This window comes from Oncorhynchus mykiss, chromosome 19 (assembly GCF_057628025.1).
Source record: "Oncorhynchus mykiss isolate SJ-2025 chromosome 19, ASM5762802v1, whole genome shotgun sequence".
NCBI lineage: Eukaryota > Metazoa > Chordata > Actinopteri > Salmoniformes > Salmonidae > Oncorhynchus > Oncorhynchus mykiss.
Genome location: NC_143040.1, coordinates 24371491 through 24391716, shown reverse-complemented (window position 1 = coordinate 24391716; position 20226 = coordinate 24371491). Strand labels below are relative to the sequence as shown.

At 42.6% G+C, this 20226-nt stretch overlaps 1 protein-coding gene across 1 annotated transcript; it reads left to right on the top strand.

Moving 5' to 3' along the window:
* Nucleotides 1-431: 431 nt before the first annotated feature.
* Nucleotides 432-17161, top strand: LOC118941338 (uncharacterized). The gene is made up of 7 exons (XM_090210493.1): nucleotides 432-1224; nucleotides 3739-3869; nucleotides 5860-6051; nucleotides 12108-12260; nucleotides 12647-12758; nucleotides 12986-13113; nucleotides 14905-17161. The coding sequence occupies exons 1-7, from the start codon at nucleotides 942-944 to the stop codon at nucleotides 15841-15843; spliced, it is 1938 nt and encodes a 645-aa protein (XP_090066619.1). The 5' UTR covers nucleotides 432-941; the 3' UTR covers nucleotides 15844-17161.
* Nucleotides 17162-20226: the final 3065 nt, after the last annotated feature.

The window sequence follows — 20226 nt, the reverse complement described above, 5'->3', positions numbered from 1 at the left end:
AGTAGAGCTGGTTAGGCCATTTTCATTTTATATCGAGCGTTGGTGACACCGACCATATTCATCCAGTGTTTAGCATTCGTAAATTCATCAGTTATTCTGCGCGAGAATGCTCTGAAATCGGAGTAGTAGTTAATTATACTGTCTGGCAAGTTCGATGTATTAGTAGCCAACTAAAGTTGGGTAGATAGCTAACATATCAGTACCTACTGCTCTAATGCTATGCGGTTTGTAAGGATGTAGCTAATAAATTGTCAGCCAACATAGCGTGTAACGTAAGTTATTTTAAAAGTGATTACAGTGCTCAACATTTTTTACAATTTGTCATAATTAGTTAAAACAATTCATTTGTTTTCGCCTTCGTTAGACTTCGGCTGCAAAGTTTCCGCCATTCCCTTCAAATCTGAAAAGGTGAAGCCACGCCCATTTTCGGAAGAACTGCATTATGGGTCCTAAAAGCACGGAAAGAGTCCACTGCATGTGTACTTCGTATTTTGGCGAATTTAGCACGAGTTTCGGGAACTTTTGACATACTAACTATATCCATACTATGACCAGTATACTATATACTCAAATCCCGTCACAAATAGTGCGGTTAGTAGCAGAGTATTCAGCTAAGGTTAAGTGAAGATAATAATTGGAGGGTGGTCTCACACTCCAGTACAGTAGGTGGCGGTGTATGCACCTTTCAGTTGGTTGCGATCCGAAAATACAAATGTAAATAAGTAGTAAACGGAAGTGAATAGTGATCAAGAACAATTTTCACGTTAGCGTTTTTGTTTTGTTATTTAGACAATAATTAACACTCTGGAACTCAATGCGATTCATTTTAACTGCAAACATAATATATTTAACTCGGGTAGTCTTTAATTCGCGTTGAAGACAGGACTTGTTTGATAGATGTTATCTAGGTAACGCTAGCTAGCTGCTAACGTTAGTTAACAATGGCTAACGGTATGGTTTTTCACACTCAAATAGCCTCGATTATGGAGGTGCTAGCGAATGCAGCCGTGGCAGAGATCTGTAAACTCGTAGACGACGACTATGCAGTGTTTCGTTTGGAAATAACTCAAAGCCAGAAAGAAAACAGGGGATTGCGGAGGAAACTACAGCTACTGGAACTGAAGGTGTCACGGGAGCGCGCAGAGAGGACAATACGAGATCGCGTCCTCGCCAGTCGTCCCAGTAGTGTCAAGATCCTCGACCGATACAGAGGAATGGCAAGAGGTACATTTTCTGGACATGTGTTCTGATGTGTTACGCAGAATTGGGTCTTGGTCAGTTTTTGGATAATATACAATACTTACCCTGATTATTAAGCTATCTTGCAATATTTTATTTATGTTTACCTTCATTTGACCAAGTAGGTCAATAAAGAAAAATATACTTTTGCACAGAGACACGCTGGCCATTTTTCCTGAATACCCATACTTGTAAATAGTAGGGTGTTAAGGGTCAAAATTAAACAGTTTCTGGTGTTATACTTTCTATTACATGTTATAGAGAAGCTAATCAAATGTTATTTGTCACATAGTTAGCAGATGTTAATGCGAGTGTAGCGAAATGCTTCTCAGGAACACAACACTTTATTTCATGAGGATAGGACTTATTATTGCTAAAATATCTCATTTTCCAAGTGATTTTCCAAGGTCAAAGGTTGCGGACTGGTCAAGGTTAATCCCTAGTCCAGGGGTTTCAATTAAGACCAAAACAACCAGGTGTGGGGAATTCCATACTAATTAGTGAAATTAATTAATCAATTATTTACAAGGGAGTAGCGAAAATACCGCAGACACTCTGCACTCCATGGAATGAGTTTGACACCTGTGCCCTAGTCAATACTGACACCAAATCACTTGTCTGGGTTCTTAATTTCAACACATTTAGTCTATTATCTCAAGATCGGGGGTGTGCAACTCAATATTATGAAGGTGTTCTTAATGTTTTGTAAACACGGTGTATATTATATATTTTTTAAGGGATGGATCAGCCTTAATATTGAGGATAGATTGTTGCTTCCATCAATGTAATTGTCTGCATAATTTCCAATCCCCCATATATGTTTTGGGTAAATATATGTATGTACATACATACACATTCATATGCACACTTTTTTTTAGGATATACCTTTATTAGTTCCTGCAAACCCTACCACCTTTCCCCCAATTGGAGTAAACTAATAAACAATAGCACTTAGGCTTCTACCGTCAGTTTATACATATTATACACATCTCGCTCTCTCATCAAATATCAGTATATAGGTGCATTAATATGGTACATAGTGCAGCAAGGGTGACTTATATGGTCATAAGTGTACAGTAACAGTGCAAACATGATGAGCAGTAGCAGCATTGGTAACAGGTTATATACATAGAATATGTACAGTGCTGTATGCATTAGTATTTAAGAATGTTTACACTACGGAGTAAGATGCCACGCACACCAGGGGTAATAAGAGTACATATAATTGGGATTACATAATCCTGAACAAAAATCAGTTTAACTATTTACCAATTAGTAAGAGTTAGTCTATATAGAACAGTTATGTTCTATTCAGTAGCCTAACTGATTAGGTCTAACTGATTAGGCCTAGAGTGTCAAATAATATGCCCAAACCTGTGCCGTGCCACCTACACACACACACACAGCCCACACAGACACAAACTTCCCCACCAACACAGACACACATTTCTCACTAAGTCTGAATTGTAACGCAGAAGGTTGCCCTACAAGTCTACACAGCTTACTTCTAAGGTAGGGCTACACCTGAGTTGGGTTACATTGTAATGTTATGTTTGGTCTTGATGAGTTACTCTAGTGATGGGAGGTTAAACTGCACCGTTTCCAGCAAATAATTAGCCTAGGCTGAGACAGTGAGCTTCCTGCTAGCCACCTGCCTAGCAAGATGGATGGGACACATTTTACATTCACAGGTATTTAGCTTTTATCGATTGTATGCCTGTAGCCACTGAATTCTGGTAGTTTACACTTAAAAAAAAATATTTAAAAAATAAACATCAATCACAAAATTCCCGGCTTGCACAAAACAGACTCGGCAGAGCAGAGACCAACAGATGCATATCTGTATTCACGGTCATGTGAAATCCATAGATTAGAGCCTAATGAATTCATTTCAATTTACTGCTTTCCTTATATGAACTGTAATTCAGTAAAATCTTTGAAATTGTTGCATTTTGCGTTTTTATATTTCTGTTCAGTATAGACCTTTCACATAGCGTCCATTGTTTGTCTCGTCACATAACATCCTATAAATAGTAGGCATTTTTTGCAGGCAAAAATAGCTGATAATCACATATGGGATGTACTACCAAAATGAATGAATGGCGGAGAACAGTGCATTAGATGAAGCATTGATAGAATGGATGAACCTAGTAAATTGGTATTTGTTGTTTAGGGCATTTATTTTGACTAAACAGTACATTTTTCTAAATAGTATGCTTTAGTATACAGTATGCAGTTTAAGTAAGAAGTAGGGAAGCCAGATTTGGGGATGGCCAGTATCCAATTCTAACCAGATTCTTGATTTACAGATTTTCCTATTGTCATACTAAATAAAAAGAATGTGATGCATGGAATATAATCAATAAATAGTATATCAAGAAGTTATGAAAAGTGTTATCTTGCATCCTTGCCAATTGAAAGACAGTGTCAATAGACTACAATATAGTGTTGAACATTGACAGTACCTAATCACCTCTTTTCCCCCAATAACTCTTTCAGGTGAAGGACATCTCACCGGAGGCCACAGGAGCTTTGTAAAGCCGGCGGGACACAATACATGGAGAGATGACCAACCCATAGCTGTAGATGAGGGGAGTGGAACCTCAACCCAGCATGTTATCGTGATAGAGGTTAGTGTCACATTTAGAAATTACAGTACATCAAATGTGACCTGTTTATTTCAGAAAGGGTCCACTCCGCTATTAAAATCAAATAACATTTTACATGCGCCGAATACAACGGGTGTAGGCTTTACCATGAAAATACTAACACAAGAGAGTACAATATGCTAGCATGGAGTTATATACAGGGAGTACCAGTATCAGATCAGTGTGCAGGTACAAGATATTTGAGGTGTAGTATGTACATGAAGGCGGGGTGAAGTGACACAGCATCAAGAGAGATGATAATAATAATAAGAGAACAGAGTAGCAGCGGCATATGATAAGTGTAAAATGTTGTCGTTAACTTGGTGTTTGTGTGTGTGAGTGTCAGTTTTAGTTTGAGTGTGTGACTGACTTGTCCAGAAGAATCTAAACGTGACTGCTGCGGTAGAGAGAGAGAGAGAGAAATGTATGCATCTGCTCTTTGCTTTTCGCAAAGGTGGCGCATGTAACTTGTTGGTCAAACATAAGTCATCAAAGCGGCAGTAGGTTACAGTCATAGTCTCTCTGTGTGGGGCAAGTTAGGAGTTATCTAATCAGTAGAAGATGGAATTAAAATGCTGGAATTAAACATTGAAGGACAAGGATAGGCTACAACGACCAAGAGCCAACGGGTAGGCTGTAATTTATACTCTGAATGGAGTTGGTTTTGTTTGTAACTGTAGGATGAGAGAGCGCATGCAGCCTAGCTAGCTAGCCTAACTAGCTTCTCCCGGTTTGATGCAGGTAGCCACTATGAAATCCTAATGAAAGATAAATAACCTAGCTATGCTAGCTATTAGTTCGGAACGGGTATTTATATTAAAACACATTTTATGCATATCAGGATGGAAAAGCCCCAGGTCCAATTCGGAAAGGGTCCAACTTTTTAGACCCATGGTCTCTAGTCCCAGGGACCCCAGCTTGGGAATTATTTTGGAGGGGACTATGTTGTTGAACGCTGAGCTGTAGTCTATGAACCACATCCTCACATAGTTATTTCCCATCTTGTTCAGGTGGGAAACGTCAGTGTGAAGTGCAATTGAGATTCTCTCATCTGTGGATCTGTTGGGGCGGTATGTGAATTATAGTGGGTCCAGGTGGTCTGGGATGATGGTGTTTATGTGTGTCATGGCCAGCCTTTTAAAGCACTTCATAATTACAGATGTGAGTGTTACAGGGCGGTAGTTATTTAGGCATGTAACCTTGGAGTTCTTGGGAAAAGAGACAATGGTGGTCTGTTTGAAACATGTTGGGATTACAGACTGAGAAGGAAAATGTCTGAAGACACTTGTAAACTGGTCTGCGCATGCTTTGAGAACACGCTCTGGTATTCCGTCTGGCCCGGAGGCCTTGCGACTGTTGACCTGTTTAAAAGTTTTAGTCACATCAGCAACGAAGAGCGAGATCAATCAGTCATCTGGAACAACTGGGGCTTTCACACAAGACTCAGTGTTGTATTCCTCGACGCGAGCATGAAAGGTATTTAGCTCTTTTGGAAGTTCTGCACCACTGGGTGTCTCACAGCTGGGTTTCCCTTTGTAATCCATAATCATCTGCGACCCCTGCCACATACGACGAGCACCGGAACCGGTGTAATAGGATTCCACCTTCCTCCTACATTGTCCTTTTGCATGTTTAATGTCTCATCCACGCACATAGCGGGCTTTCTTGTATGTGTCCGTATCCCATCCATGTAAGCAGTAGCGCAAGCCTTTATCCCAGCGCAGATATTGTATGTAATCCATGTTTTTTTGGTTTGGATACGTTTGTATGGCCACTGTGGAGACGACTCCTGAAGGCTATCAGATGAACTCAGGAACATATTCCACATGTACATATCCAATATCCCAATTTGCTTACATATACATCCTAATTTATCAGCCATAGGGGAGCTTGTGAGACTTCTCCACGACATTGTTATCCGATTCAACTGAAGCAATAACTGTAGCAATAATAACCTCCTTTCTTGTGTCAGTCTGCAGATGCAGAGGCTGCAGGTCCTGAAGGATCGTCTCTGGTCAAGAAGGAGAGGACTGAAGGAGAGGACCCACTGCACAGCGGAGACATCCAGACTGGAGTAGTGGCTACAGTGGCACCTCCTGTAGCCACGGAGGACCTCACGACTGCCGCCTCGCCCCAGCCCAGGACCGGAAGCAGCATCACGGAGGTCAGTGGAGCGCCGAACGCCGTCCTCAAGTCAGAGACAGACACCGAGACTTTAACTGTAACACACAGGCCATTATACACAAGATCTGACCACAGATCAGACAGACTGGGGCTGGGGAAACTGGGCTGTCCTCCTGCTCCTGGCTCAGAATATTTACCGGTATTTCACCAGAGCCAGAGGATGGTTCATTCCCGTGGTGATAGTGACGCGTTACACTCTGGCGGTGATGATCCGTCTTGTTCTTACGCTACAGAGATGGACCCAGGCAACATATCCTTGGGTTTAGAGACACAGACTGATCTGTCTAGAGGGTACTGGAATGGGTACAATAGTAGTGTATACTCTGAAGGGTGCCTAGATAAGAAAGGGGAGGTTACAGTGGCAGATGAAGTGACTGTGAAAGTGGAGGACGACGCACCTCTGACATGGAATGTAGAAGGACACTCACAAGGCAGAGATTTCTTAGATTACAGAGGAATCTTAGAGACAAATCAAATTGTCGCCACCAACTCCCCTTTACACGCTTTCAGGGATCACGACCCAGTGTCCACATCAATGGCACCTTCCGATTCACATGGCTGTGTCCTTTTCGATCAGGTATTGAACTCAGAGGACCAAAGGGCCAAGGCGTGGGGAGGGGGACCAACTTCAGTCAATAGTAAAGATAAACGGTTCCTCTGCATGTTCTGTAACAAAGGCTTCAGCTGCCCCCAGAAGGTGGAGATCCACCAGAGGGTCCACACAGGGGTGAAACCCTTCAGCTGCCCCCAGTGTGAGAAGAGGTTTTCCCAGTCTGGTGACCTGAAGAGACACCAGAGGGTCCACACGGGGGAGAAACCCTTCAGCTGCCCCCAGTGTGAGAAGAGGTTCTCTCTGGCTGGCAACCTGAAGATGCACCTGAAGGTCCACAAGGGAGAGAGACCGTTTGCCTGTACACACTGCGGGAAGAGGTTCTCAGAGAGGAGCTACCTCAGGCTACACCAGCAGAAAAAACATTCTACTCTATAACATAGAAAGTAACCATTCCACTCGATAGCTTCTGACATTTAGATCAAACCCTGCATAAAGACAAAGATATTTGTTTTTAAAGATCCACAGATGCAATTGGAATAACGAGAGTAACAGATTTCAGTGTTTACTATTCCTGGGTAGAATATTGCATACAGACGTTGTGTGATGTATAAGGCATACACTGAGTGTATGAAACATTAGGAACAGCCTCAATTCACTTTTCCCATTGACCCTCAATGGCACACATACACAATCCATGTCTCAAGGCTTAAAAATCCTTCTTTGACCTGTCTCCTCCCCTTCATCAACACTGATTGATGTGTATTTAACAAGTAATGAGTCATAGCTTTCACCTGGTCAGTCTGTCAAGGAAAGAATGAGTATTCCTAATGTTTTGTACATAGTATATAAGCTTAAAAAGACTGTTACATATTTGTACTCTGTGTTTGTACTCTGCTACATGATGTTCACAAATGCCTCTTTCATTACTACCGTTCAACTACTTAATTCCCCCCCCCCCAGATACTTTTAATGACAAAATGAGTGGAGTGTATCAAGTTAGCTGAGACATTACATTTACGTAATTTAGCAGATGCTCTTATCCAGAGCGACTTAGAATTAGTTAATTCATCTTAAGATGGCTGGGTGAGAACCACATATCAAAGTCGTAGTAAATCAGAGCTCGACATTAAGGGGGAATTGCACCCGCAGATTTCGCCTCGCTCTTTGGCTTGCTCCCCAAGAAATGCTGGCGGCCATGACAGAAGCCGAATGTAAGTTGGCTTGGGGGTGTATATTTATGTGGGTGTTTCTTGGGTGTGTCCTTGCTACAACCACGACACATCAATCTGTCAGAACCTTGCCTGCAGGTCCCCTCCCTCTCAGTCACAACAAACAAACCAATCTCCTGCTTGTTGAGTTCAATAACTACAGGCAGATGGCAGGTGTATAGTGGGATGCCGACGGAAGCTTTGAATAGGTCAGTAGCCTACAGTGTAAAAAAAAAAAAAACATGACAATAATGTGATTGCTAAACTTATGCAAATATTCTAAACTAAGTATCTTGATAACTTTCAAATGTAGTAACGGGTCCATATTGAATAACCAATCCTTTACATAATACTGTAGAAGCAGTGTTCTGCTAATATAACAGTGTGAACCTTTGACCTTTTTCATTGTCATTCCCAGCCAATACTGATACTCTGGCTATCTGCATTTTGTCTGGTGGTAATGGGGCTGCCTTGGCAAACATATCAGTGGTCATACCTTTCTGTGTGGTGTCCCGTATACAACAGGAGTTCCCTGATCCTTGTGCAGAATACAGAGGCTCTCTCCCTCCCCATATTGACTTATACCATTTAATTAAATAATAAAAAAAGACGATACAAGTAAAAGTTGTCTAGTAACATTTTTATGCCGAGTGCCATGTTTCTCTCCATTCAGAGATGTTAGTATCAAGCCTGTCTGTAGGTCAGGACTCCAGCACATCATCTTGCAAGTCTCCAAGTGCTGGCTCCATAGATGCATCTGTGAACATATACACAGTCACTGTTCTATTACCAATGGCCGTTAGGATAGGTGATATCTGACACACTACTACGTCGAAGTTTGAACAGGTCAGACTAAACATACCTAATTCTTGTCTACCCGTCGACAATCGTTGTTGAGCAAACGAGGTGAGGCTGGAGGTGTGGTCTTTGCCAGCGTAGATCAGCTCCTGGACCAAAATACTGGTCGGTCACATGCAAACCACAGGAGTTTGGTGGCACCTTAATTGGAGAGGACGTGTTCATGGTAACAGCTGGAGCGGAATCAGTGGAATGGTATCAAATACATCCATGCGTTTGATGCAATTCCATTTGCGCCGTTCCAGACATTATTTTGAGTCGTCCTCCACTCAGCAGCCTCCACTGACACTAACACACGCAGAGCACTGATTGCATTATCAATGGAGGTTATGATTAGCACGGTGGAACCAACCCGATCGCTGTGTTCACCCTTCTATTTCACTTCAGATATCATGATATGTGAAGTGAGATAGAAAGGTAAACGCAGCGATCAGGCTTGTTCCACCATGCTAGGTTGTGATGGTGAATTGGGGGGGGGGGGGGGGGGAATCTCAAAACTGTTGACCTTTTTGACCAGGTTAAATTTGACCAACCTGATTCAAGTGTCCTCCCTGTTCCGTTTTATAGGAATGCTCACAGCGAGGGAATGTCTGCGTGATGCTGAGGGTCCCCTTGCTGGTCTTCTCTGTGTTGGATGTTCGGCTGCAAACTGGACATTTCTCAAACAACTGCAGCAGTCGATCCTTATAAACAGTTTACTTCCTCATGTTATGAGGTGGTGTTGACCGGGAGGGCCTGTGACAGGGTGATATGATAGACAATTGCATTTTCTTATAAAGAAATGAGAATGCTTTTGATCATTCACTTCACAACCAAAATGATCTACTACTTGTATTTGCTTGGCTGGGTAATTACTAGTTTATCAAACCGGGTATTTTTGGTTTACAACTTTTTATATAACACACATTACCACTTGTTGATGAAGCTGTCTGTGTCACAAGGGTAGTTAACTTGGGTCAAGCTAATTCTAGGTCGTTGCCACAGTCAGAAACCCAGCCTATTTCTACAATTTATCTTATTAACATTTTATTTTAAACCTAACCTTTACCACAATGCTAAACTATTGCCTAACCATAATCTTAAATTAAGAACAAACAGGGAAAAGATTTCACATTTTAAATTAATTTTTAAGATGAGGTTCCAAACTCTGTTTTAGACGAGACTGACTTTATGATCAAAATGATCCTACTTCCCTGGTAGTCAATTTTGACACAATAATAAATGTTTCTGACTCATATCAATACCACAGAGGCTGTTTTCAAAGGGATTAGTTGCTTTTTAGGGGCAGTTGCTCTTTAACGCTTGTTCTCATCTGGGAAAAGTAAAAGAAACAGTCAAAAATACTGGGACAAGTAGAATATAGATTTAAGATGTCCAAATGGACAAGTAAACAAAAAAATCACACACAAATCAAAGAATCAAACAACTACTCCGATCAGAATTGGATCAGTGCTGAATGTCTTGAGCAAATAAGTATTTAATTCCTTTGTTATGGCAAGCCTAAATAAGTTCATGAGTACATAATAAAGTCACATAATAAATTGCATGGACTCACTCTGTGTACAATGACAGTGTTTAACATGACTACCTCATCGCTGTACCCCACAGATAGAATTATCATCAAGGTCCCTCAGTTGAGCAGTGAATTTCAAACACCGACTCAACCACAAAGACCAGGGATGTTTACCAATACCTCGCAATACAGAGTTTAATGGCTGTGATCGATGGAAAACTCGGGATGCATCTACAACATTGTAGTTAGTCCACAATACTAACCTATTTGACAGAGTGAAAAGAAGGAAGCCTGTACAGAATAAAAAATATTCCAAAACATGCATCCTGTTTGCAACAAGGCACTAAAGTAATCCTGCAAAAAATGTGCTAAAGCAATTCACTTTTTGTCCTGAATACAAATTGTTATGTTTGAGGAAAATCAACACATTACTGAGTATCACTGTTATGGGTATGATTGTAATCGTGAAGGACTGGGGAGTTTCGGAATAAAAAGAAACGGAATGGAGCTAACCACAGGCACAATCCTAGAGTAAAACCTGGTTCAGTCTGCTTTCCACCAGCCCCTGGGAGAAGAATTCACCTTTCAGCAGGACAATAACCTGTAAACACAAGGCCAAATCTACACTGGGGTTGCTTACCAAGAAGACTGTGAATGTTTCTCAGTGGCCGAGTTACTGTAGTTTTGACGTAACAATAGGGCAAGACCTGAAAATGGTTGTCTTGCAGTGATCAACAATCAATTTGACGGAGCTTAAAGAATTTTGAAAAGAATAATGGGCAAATGTTGCAAAATCCAGATGTGGAAACCTCTTAGAGACTTACCCAGAAAGACTCAGCTGTAATCGCTGCCAAAGGTGCTTCTAACATGTATTGACTCAGGGGTGTGAATAGATATGTAAATGAGATGTAATTTTCAATAAATTTGCAAAAATGTCTAAATAAAGGTATGGAGGTATGGTATGGTAGGGAGGGGCAATTTGCCTTGCTGCTCCGTAGGCAAGTACCATGGTATTTTAGTGGATGCGAGCTTCGACTGAAAGCCAGTGGAGTGTGCGGAGGAGCGGGGTGACATGGGAGAACTTGGGAAGTTGCGGCGTTCTAGATAAGTTGCAGGGGTTTGATGGCACAGGAGGGGAGCCCATCCAACAGAGATTTGCAGTCGTGTAAACAGGAGATGACCACAGCCTGGATTAGGACCTGCGCAGCTTCCTTTGTGTTGGGTCGTACTTTACAGATGTTGTAGAGCATGAACCTGCAGGAGCGAGTCATTGCTTTGATATTCTTTGCACTCTGAGAGAGGGACACCGTGGAGTTGTCAACCGTGATGGAGAGGTATTGGAGCTGGCAGGCCTTCCCCTGGAGTATAAGCAGCTCCGTCTTGTCGAGGTTGAACTTGAGGGGGTGGGCCGACATCCAAGATAAGATGTCTGCCAGGCACGCAGAGAAACGTGTATGTGGTTTTCATATGGTGTATTTAGAACTTGTTTCTGTTTAATAAACACAAAATGGGACTGTTCATTCTGACTTTCATTGAGACTCTCTTTAGTATACATCACCTCTGATCTCGACCTATTCTGCATAAACCTGACAGGGCTTTATAACCATCATACACTTACTAAATATACCTACACACTAACAAACACCTACTGTACACGTCAAAATAGTTTAGTCAGGTTTGTCTGATGACTTTTGACTTATCATAGCTGACTTGTTTTTACCCACAACATATTCATGTCCACCATGATGGGTTTAACAACAATGAAGTCATTATATAACTACAGTATAGGACTCAAACATAGTGGGGATGGGTAAACACTCCATGTTGAAAATGTGTTAATTATCTGTGTGTACGTACCTGGGGGAGTGTATGTCTGTGTAATCTGTATCACCTCTCTCTTCCAGGAGGAGGAGGGTCCAGAGGTGCTGCTGGTGAAGGAGGAGGGTCTGGGGATCCCTGAGGGGAACATGGTCATGGAGGACAACCAGACTACACCTCCTCCTGAACCCACAGAGGAACCAGCTGAGCAGCACAGGACCACACACAGTCTCACTGAGGTGAGCCCACTGTGAACCACAGTCTGTTTGGTATTAGGTCAGGGCCCGTATCCACAAAGCCTCTCAGAGTAGGAGTGCTGATCTAGGATCAGTTTAAAACCTTTAGATAATAATGAGTAAGACTATAGACAGGTGGGGACCTGATCCTTGATAGGTACTCTTACTTTGAGGCTCTTAATTTTGTCTTAAGTGTGGGACCATGCCTTTGAATGACCAAACCATTAAGTGTTAAATAATCAAGTAATTAGCACATAGTATCAAATCAACTAACAAGTTTGCATAGTATTCATAGCAATCCCTCATTGCCCAATCAGAAGATGCTCCATAGCAGGGTGCTCATATCAGATTTCTTGATCCAACATCCTCTCACTCTGTATCTCTTACAGTCAGTAGACATGGAGGATGGGAAGCCTGATCTGCTGCTGGTCAAAGAGGAGACAATAGAAGACGAACCAGAGAGCATTGATCTGCTGAGTGGACTAAAGATGGGGGAGCAAGGTAAGGGAGAAATACATATAGCCTACATACAGTAATAGATCTACAATGGGAATAGTGATGCGCCTGGTTATTATTCTTGTCTTCATTCATAAAATGAAATCAATACAACTTATGTTTACATAGAAAAACACAGATTATAATGTATGAACTTGACCAGGTAATTGACAGACAATTTATGTAGAGTTATTCTCCATGTTTTTAGTCTATTTTCTAACCTCTTCCTCTAGATGGTTGGCCAGAGGCTAACAGAGGGGACTGGGCAGTCATCTTGAATTCCCAGACCCAGACGGGTGCAGCCAAGGGCCCGGGGGATGACATCATTGAGCAGGGCAGAACCAGAGGTGACATAGTGGAGGTCAGTGGATGGGACAGCATCCTCAACTCTGGGCTGGGGAACAACACTGTTAACCAGAAACAGACAGTCAAACACAAAACACCAACTGAATTTAGTCTCCATGACAACAGACTGGCTGAGATCAGAGTGAGGCATAGATTTGGCCTGCGGGGACAAGGAGGTGTTGGTACGTGGCGGGAGAGAACAGACACAGACTCAGCTAGCGATTCACCGTCCTGCTCTTATAGTTGTGATTGAGAGACTGATGGCGCCTCAGGTTAACCCCCTATCAGGTGCTGCCTTAAGTCTGCCTTCTATAGGATCTATCAACTGGAACATGGACCCTGCAACAACACAGACACTCCCTGGTTAGGCTGCCAACTATGCCAAGCCAGTTTTTCACACTCGTCCAACCTGAAGAGGCAACTGGAAGTCCACACAAGAGAAACCCTTAGGCTGCCCCAGTGTGAGGAATGGTTTTCCCATCAGCACGACCAGCTGAAAATGCACCTGAAGGTCCACACAAGAGAGAGGCCGTTCGCTTGTAGGTACTGCACGTTTTCAGAGGAGCCTCATTATATACAAAAGTATGTGTACACCTATTCAAATTAGTGGATTAGGCTATTTCAGCCACATCCGTTATGACAGGTGTATAAAATCGAGCACACAGCCATGCAACCTCCATAGACAAACATTGGCAGTAGAATGGCCTTACGTAAGAGCTCGGTGACTTTCAACGTGGCACTGTCATAGCAGGACAGTGCCCCCGTGCACAAAGCGAGGTCCATACAGAAATGGTTTGTCGATCGGTATGGAAGAACTTGACTGGCGTGCACAGAGCCATGACCTCAACCCCAGCGAACACCTTTGGGATGAATTGGAACGCCGACTGCGAGCCAGGCCTAATCGCCCAACATCAGTGCCTGACCTCACTAATGCTCTTGTGGTTGAATGGTAGCAAGTCCTTGCAGCAATGTTCCACATCTAGTGGAAAGCCTTCCCAGAAGAGTGGAGGCTGTTATAGCAGCAAAGGGGGGGGACCAACTCCATATTAGTGCCCTTGATTTCGGAATGAGATGTACCTCTGGATACACCAGCAAAAATGCACACGGCCCATGTATAGACTATAGTGATATGTAAAGTAGGTGAATTGAGGGAAGAATGAGTATGATGAAGCAGAGTAGATGATGTAGTGATGGTTGGTGTGATGCTGTCTGTAAAAATTCTACACTATTGAAAAGTGACAATCCTGACCTATTGTTTGATGCTGGTGTTTTATAAGGAGGAAATGATAGTGCCTTAATTTGTGTTTACTTGACATGAAGATGTGTGTAATGTTGAACCTTTCCCAAAGTATTCTAAAAATAATTTGATCAAAGTGAGGGTACCAGATTTACAGAAAAAGTCAAGCGTTACCATAGGGAGAAAAGTTATTATTTTTGTCACGTATCGTTTTTTGTGCAATAATAGTACTGTACTTCACGCTATGTGAGTGTATGACCATTTTGTTGAAATTGAATACAAAATTGACTCTGTGCGGACTGACTTGGTTATTTTTGTATTATTACAGGGATCTGAGTTTCTGTTATCAGTCGAACCAAAACGTTAAACTTAATTATTAAATAAATGCATATAGACAGTTTTTATAATAAACTCCAATGGCTCCATACAGTTAGGTGCTTGCATCAGTGTCAGAGACAGATTTGACTGTGGCTAACGTTTGATAATTATCATGTCATGTTTCTGTGTGTACAGCAAAGAGTTTATTTAATAAACATTTTATATGCACTTCTGTACAATTTGTGTTCACAGTCTGCAGTCCATGAAGACCTGAGGATATCTGGTGTTGCTGGCAGGAGAGACTGGGCCTCTGAGGTGGCTGGTCACAAACCTTGGCTCCTGATCAGGACCCTGAATCAGGAGCCATCGCTCTTCCTTCCCGAGTCGGAACGGGGACCGAATCGCGAGGGGCTGAGACTCCACCAATACACAGAACACAATCAGTGGACAGGTGGACTGAACAACAGTCCTGGTGGTCATCAGAGAGACAGAGGCTCCAGTCAGGGATCCAGTCTGCAGCCCAGACCCTTCTCCTCACAGTCTCAGTGCAGGGATGAAGCAGGGCCTGGGGCTGATAGAGATAAACCCTCCTGTTCCTATGATACAAACACCACAGTATCCATGATGAACAGAGCAGGTCACCCTGAGCTTCAGCCTTTACAGAGAGTGGTGGGAGACCCCCCTGGTGATAGTCTAGCAGCAAGTCTGTCTTCTCCTTCAGGGTCTCGTCTAATGCCTGTTGACTGGGTTCATAGAAGTCCTGGACCTGTGTCTAGCCTTCCTCAGCTACCTCATGGTTACACCACCAATACAGACAGGGTCAGGATGGGCTTTCACCACAAGAGGTACCTAGCCTATAACACAGCACACAATCCAAACAACACCCAAACAATGGCTAGAGGTCAAGGAGGGAGCTCAAACACTAACCACCTGAGGGTGGTGGCTCCTGCTTCTACCTCCTCTGGTGTCATTGGATCACAACGTGGGAGGCCTAGCGTTAGCACGGACGAAGAAAAGCCATACACCTGCCCCACATGTGGGAAACGCTTTGCTAAGGCGACCTATGTGAAGAAGCACCAGACCATTCACATCAAGGAGAAGCCCTTCAAGTGCAAACTATGTTACAAGAGCTTCTCCTTCCTGAGTTACCTTATCAGACATAGGAGTGTCCACAACAGGGAGAAATCATAGCATTGTGTCCTGAGATGTACACAGGGGATATCTGGAAACAATTATTTAGCTGAAATATTATATTTCACATGTGAAATGTCCTGGAGTTTTAGGGGGATTACCAAGTCCCTCAGTTGAGCATCTGGGTAAACTCACATTCTCACATGATACAGACATGTTGTTTGGTGTGCTGGCATAGCCAAAACACTGCCATGTTACTGAAGTGTAACACTGTATTCCCCCTCTGAATTTGGTTTTGCTTATGTTCTATTCATAATAAATATGTCCCTCTTTTTTTTTTTTTATAACTGTTATAATCCCCCCCCTACACACTCACACGCACACACACAATCAGGTTGTACCTGTTCCTTTATTTACTAAAAATAGGTGATCAAAATACACCCTATTTTTATAACACCTTTATAACAAGCCAGGTCTGTTGAGATGAAGAGGTCCAAAAACAACCTCTACTGTGTCCCTTTCCCCTATAGCCCTCCCATGGCACTGGGTAGTAGGTTGGACTTCTCCCTAATCAGATATTTGTCATCTTCCCCTCTATCAACTTTCATCTCCCATGTCTTTTATGTGTACTATTGTTATGCATCTTCCATGGTTGTAGCAAACATTGCCGCTCAGTAATTGACTTCCTCAGCCACACAAGTCATTGCCTGACGAATCAAACTGAATTGTTCCGATGCTCTATCATTCGCTACGTGCTTCAGTCTGAGACTGCCATCATTGAAGTCGTTTGTGGTGACGTCAAAATGAGGGGTGTTTTACAAAACAAAGTCATCAGCGATTGGATCATTTCTAACCAGTCAGTGTCAAAGACAATGATGAATTTTCAAAACGCAGCCTTACCCAATGTGTGTTCTGGCTTTGGCCCAACCCATCAGTTTCTGGGGCCAATCAGAACAGTTAGAATGTGTTTGAATGAGTCTACTCAGATCCAGACTCATTGCGGAGCATTTGGCATAGCGTTTGGTTAGCCAGGCAAAACAAGTCACACTCAAAGTTAGCTGTATTTATACTGACGTACGTCACCATGTCAATAGCCTGAAGGCTGCAGGTCTTGTGATGACTGGGGTAAAATATTAAACATGAACGAATGTGCACCTGTACTTGAGATTTGCAGAGTGACTGGATGGCTCTTCAAACTGTTCAGGAGGGTAATTAACCACACGCCCCTCATTAACCCTTTTGTTAACTTGTCATTTGAAATGGGTTTGCGTAAACTGTTTTCAGAGACAGGAATCCTAGGCTCGAAGAAGGACAGTTGAATAGTTACCTTGCTGAGGTGATGTAGATGGAATAAAGGAATACCATTTTTGTTCTACTATGTTCTTGCTAACACACTGTTCTTTCTAAACAATTATGCTCTGCTTGAAAGATACTGTGGTTATCATGAGGAGGATTTTTAAAATGTATTATTAGGATCCCCATTAGCCAACACCAATGGTGAAAGCTAGTCTTACCGGGGTCCAACACAACGAAAAAGACATTAGACAAAATATATATATATATTGTGTGTGTGTGTGTGTGTGTGTGTGTGTGTGTGTGTGTGTGTGTGTGTGTGTGTGTGTGTGTGTGTGTGTGTGTGTGTGTGTGTGTGTGTGTGTGTGTGTGTGTGTGTGTGTGTGTGTGTGAGAGAGAATCAGTTACACACGTCAATACATCCACACAACAGGTAGGTGACATGGGGGGGAGGCATTGTGTCGTGAGGTGTTGATTTATTTGTTTTTTTGCTAACCAGGTTTGCTGTTCACTTGCGCTGTATGAAATTGAATGGAGTTCCATGCAATCCCGGCTCTGTATAATACTGTACGTTGCCTTGAATTTGTTCTGGACCTGGGGACTGTGAAAAGAACCATGGTGGTATGTCTGGTGTGGTAAGTGTGCGTGTGTCAGTGCTGTGTGTAAGTTCACCATGCAAACAATGTGGAATTTTGTTACACATTCATGTTTGTTATAAAAACTAGAAGTGATGCAGTCATTTCTCAACTCTTAGACAAGAGAGACTGGCATACAGAGTATTGATATTAGCCCTCCGATTACAATGAAGAGCAAAAAGTGCCACTCTGTTCATGGCCAGCCGCAGCTTAACTAGGTCCTTCTTTGCAGCACTTGACCACATAACGGGACAATAATCAAGATAGGATCAAACTAGAGCCTGCAGGACTTGACCATACTTTTATTTTATTTAACCTTTATTTAACTGGGCAAGTCAGTTAAGAACAAATTCTTATTTACAATGACGGCCTACCAAAAGGCAAAAGGCCCCCTGCGGGGACGGGCTGGGATTAAACATAAATTCAATCAAATTATAGGACAAAACACCACGGCAAGAGAGACAACACAACACCACCTAAGGCGACAACATAGCATGGCAGCAAGACAACATTACAACAACATGGTAGCAACATAACATGGCAGCAGCACAACACGGTAGCAGCAAAAAACATGGTAGAAACATTATTGGGCACAGACAACAGCACAAAGGGCAAGAAGGTAGAGACAACGTTACATCACACAAAGCAGCCACAACTGTCAGTAAGACTGTCCAGTCTTTGAATGAAGAACGACTGAACAATAATCAAGATAAGATAAAACTACAGCCTGCAGGACTTGTTTTGTGGAGTGTGGTGTCAAAAAAGCAAAGCATCTCTTTATCACAGACAGACCACTCTCCATCTTTACAACCATTGAATCTCTATTTTTGGACCATGACAGTTTACAATCTAAGGTAACACCAAATATACTGAACAACAATATAAACACTACATGCAACAATTAAAAATATTTTACTGAGTTACAGTTCATGTAAGGATATCAGTCCAAAAAATAGTATAAAAGTGGATTTAACATGACTGGGAATGCAGATATGCATCTGTTGGTCGCAGATACCTTTTTTAAAAAGTAAGGGAGTGGAACAGAAAACCAGTCAGTATCTGGTGTGACCACCATTTTCCTCATACAGCACAACATCTCCTTCGCATAGAGTTGATCAGGCCTGTGGAATGTTGTCCCATTCCTCGTCAATAGTTGTGTGAAATTGCTGGATATTGGCAGGAACTGGAACACGCTGTCATACACGTCGATCCAGAGCATCCCAAAAATGCTTAATGGGTGACATATCTGGTGAGTATGCAGGCCATGGAAGAACTGGGACATTTTCAGCTTCCAGGAATTGTGTACAGATCCTTGCGACACGGGGGCTGTGCATTATCCTGCTGAAACATGAGGTGATGGCGGCGGATGAATGGCCCGACAATGGGCCTCAGGATCTCGTTACAGATCCTTGTGCATTTAAATTGCCATCGATAAAATGCAATTGTGTTTGTTGTCCGTAGCTTATGCCTGCCCATACCATAACTCCACTGCCACCACGGGGCACTCAGTTCACAACATTGACATCAGCAGACCGCTCGCCCACACAATGCCATACACACTGTCTGAATTCTGCCTGGTACAGTTGAAACCGGGATTAATCAGTGAAGAGCACACTTCTCCAGCGTGCCAGTGGCCATCGAAGGTGAGCCTTATCCCACTGAAGTTGGTTACGACGCCGAACTGCAGTAAGGTCAAGACCCTGGTGAGGACGACGAGCACGCAGATGAGCTTCCCTGAGATGGTTTCTGACAGTTTTTGCCACTTGCAAACCCACAGTTTCAGCTGTCCGGGTGGCTGGTTTTAGACAATCCCACAGGTGAAGAAGCCAGATGGAGAGGTGCTAGGCTGGCGTGGTTACACATGGTCTGCGTTTGTAAGGCCTGTTAGACGTACTGCCAAATTTTCAAAAACAACATTGAACATTCAATTCTCTGACAACAGGTCTGGTCAACATTCCTGCAGTCAGCCAGCTAATTGCACGCTCCTTCAAAACTTGAGACATTTGTGGCATTGTGTTCTGTGACAAAACTGCACATTGACAAGTGTGGCCTTTTATTGTCCCAAGCACAAGGTGCACCTGTGTAATAATCAAGCTGTTTAATCAGCTTCTTGATATGCCACACTTGTCAGATGGTGGATTATCTTGGCAAAGGAGAAAAGCTCACTGACAGGGATGTAAACAAATTTTGGCACAACATTTGAGAGAAATAATATTTTTGTGCATATGGAACATTTCTGGGATCTTTTATTACAGCTCATGAAACATGGGACCAGCACTTTATATGTTGCGTTTATATTTTTGTTCAGTATTTTTACCCCCCCAACATCGGTTCTGTTTTTTTTATCCTGTTTCTATCCAACATAGTAGGTGGCTCACTAAATTATGCGCTGGTATTGCGTACAGATTTTTAGCACGTGAAACATGCGCACAAGATGAAAATACGTGCACGATGCTTACATGGTTCTGCATTACCAGCGCTTTGTAAATTTGATGTAATTATACTTTTAGGTGGA

Excerpts from the sequence above, each read along its gene's own strand:
- LOC118941338 (XM_090210493.1), top strand. The coding sequence starts at position 942 with ATGGCTAACGGTATGGTTTTTCACACTCAAATAGCCTCGATTATGGAG. Across the intron at positions 3,870-5,859 it reads AGCATGTTATCGTGATAGAG|TCTGCAGATGCAGAGGCTGC; the intron begins GTTAGTGTCACA and ends TTCTTGTGTCAG. Across the intron at positions 12,261-12,646 it reads CCACACACAGTCTCACTGAG|TCAGTAGACATGGAGGATGG; the intron begins GTGAGCCCACTG and ends TATCTCTTACAG.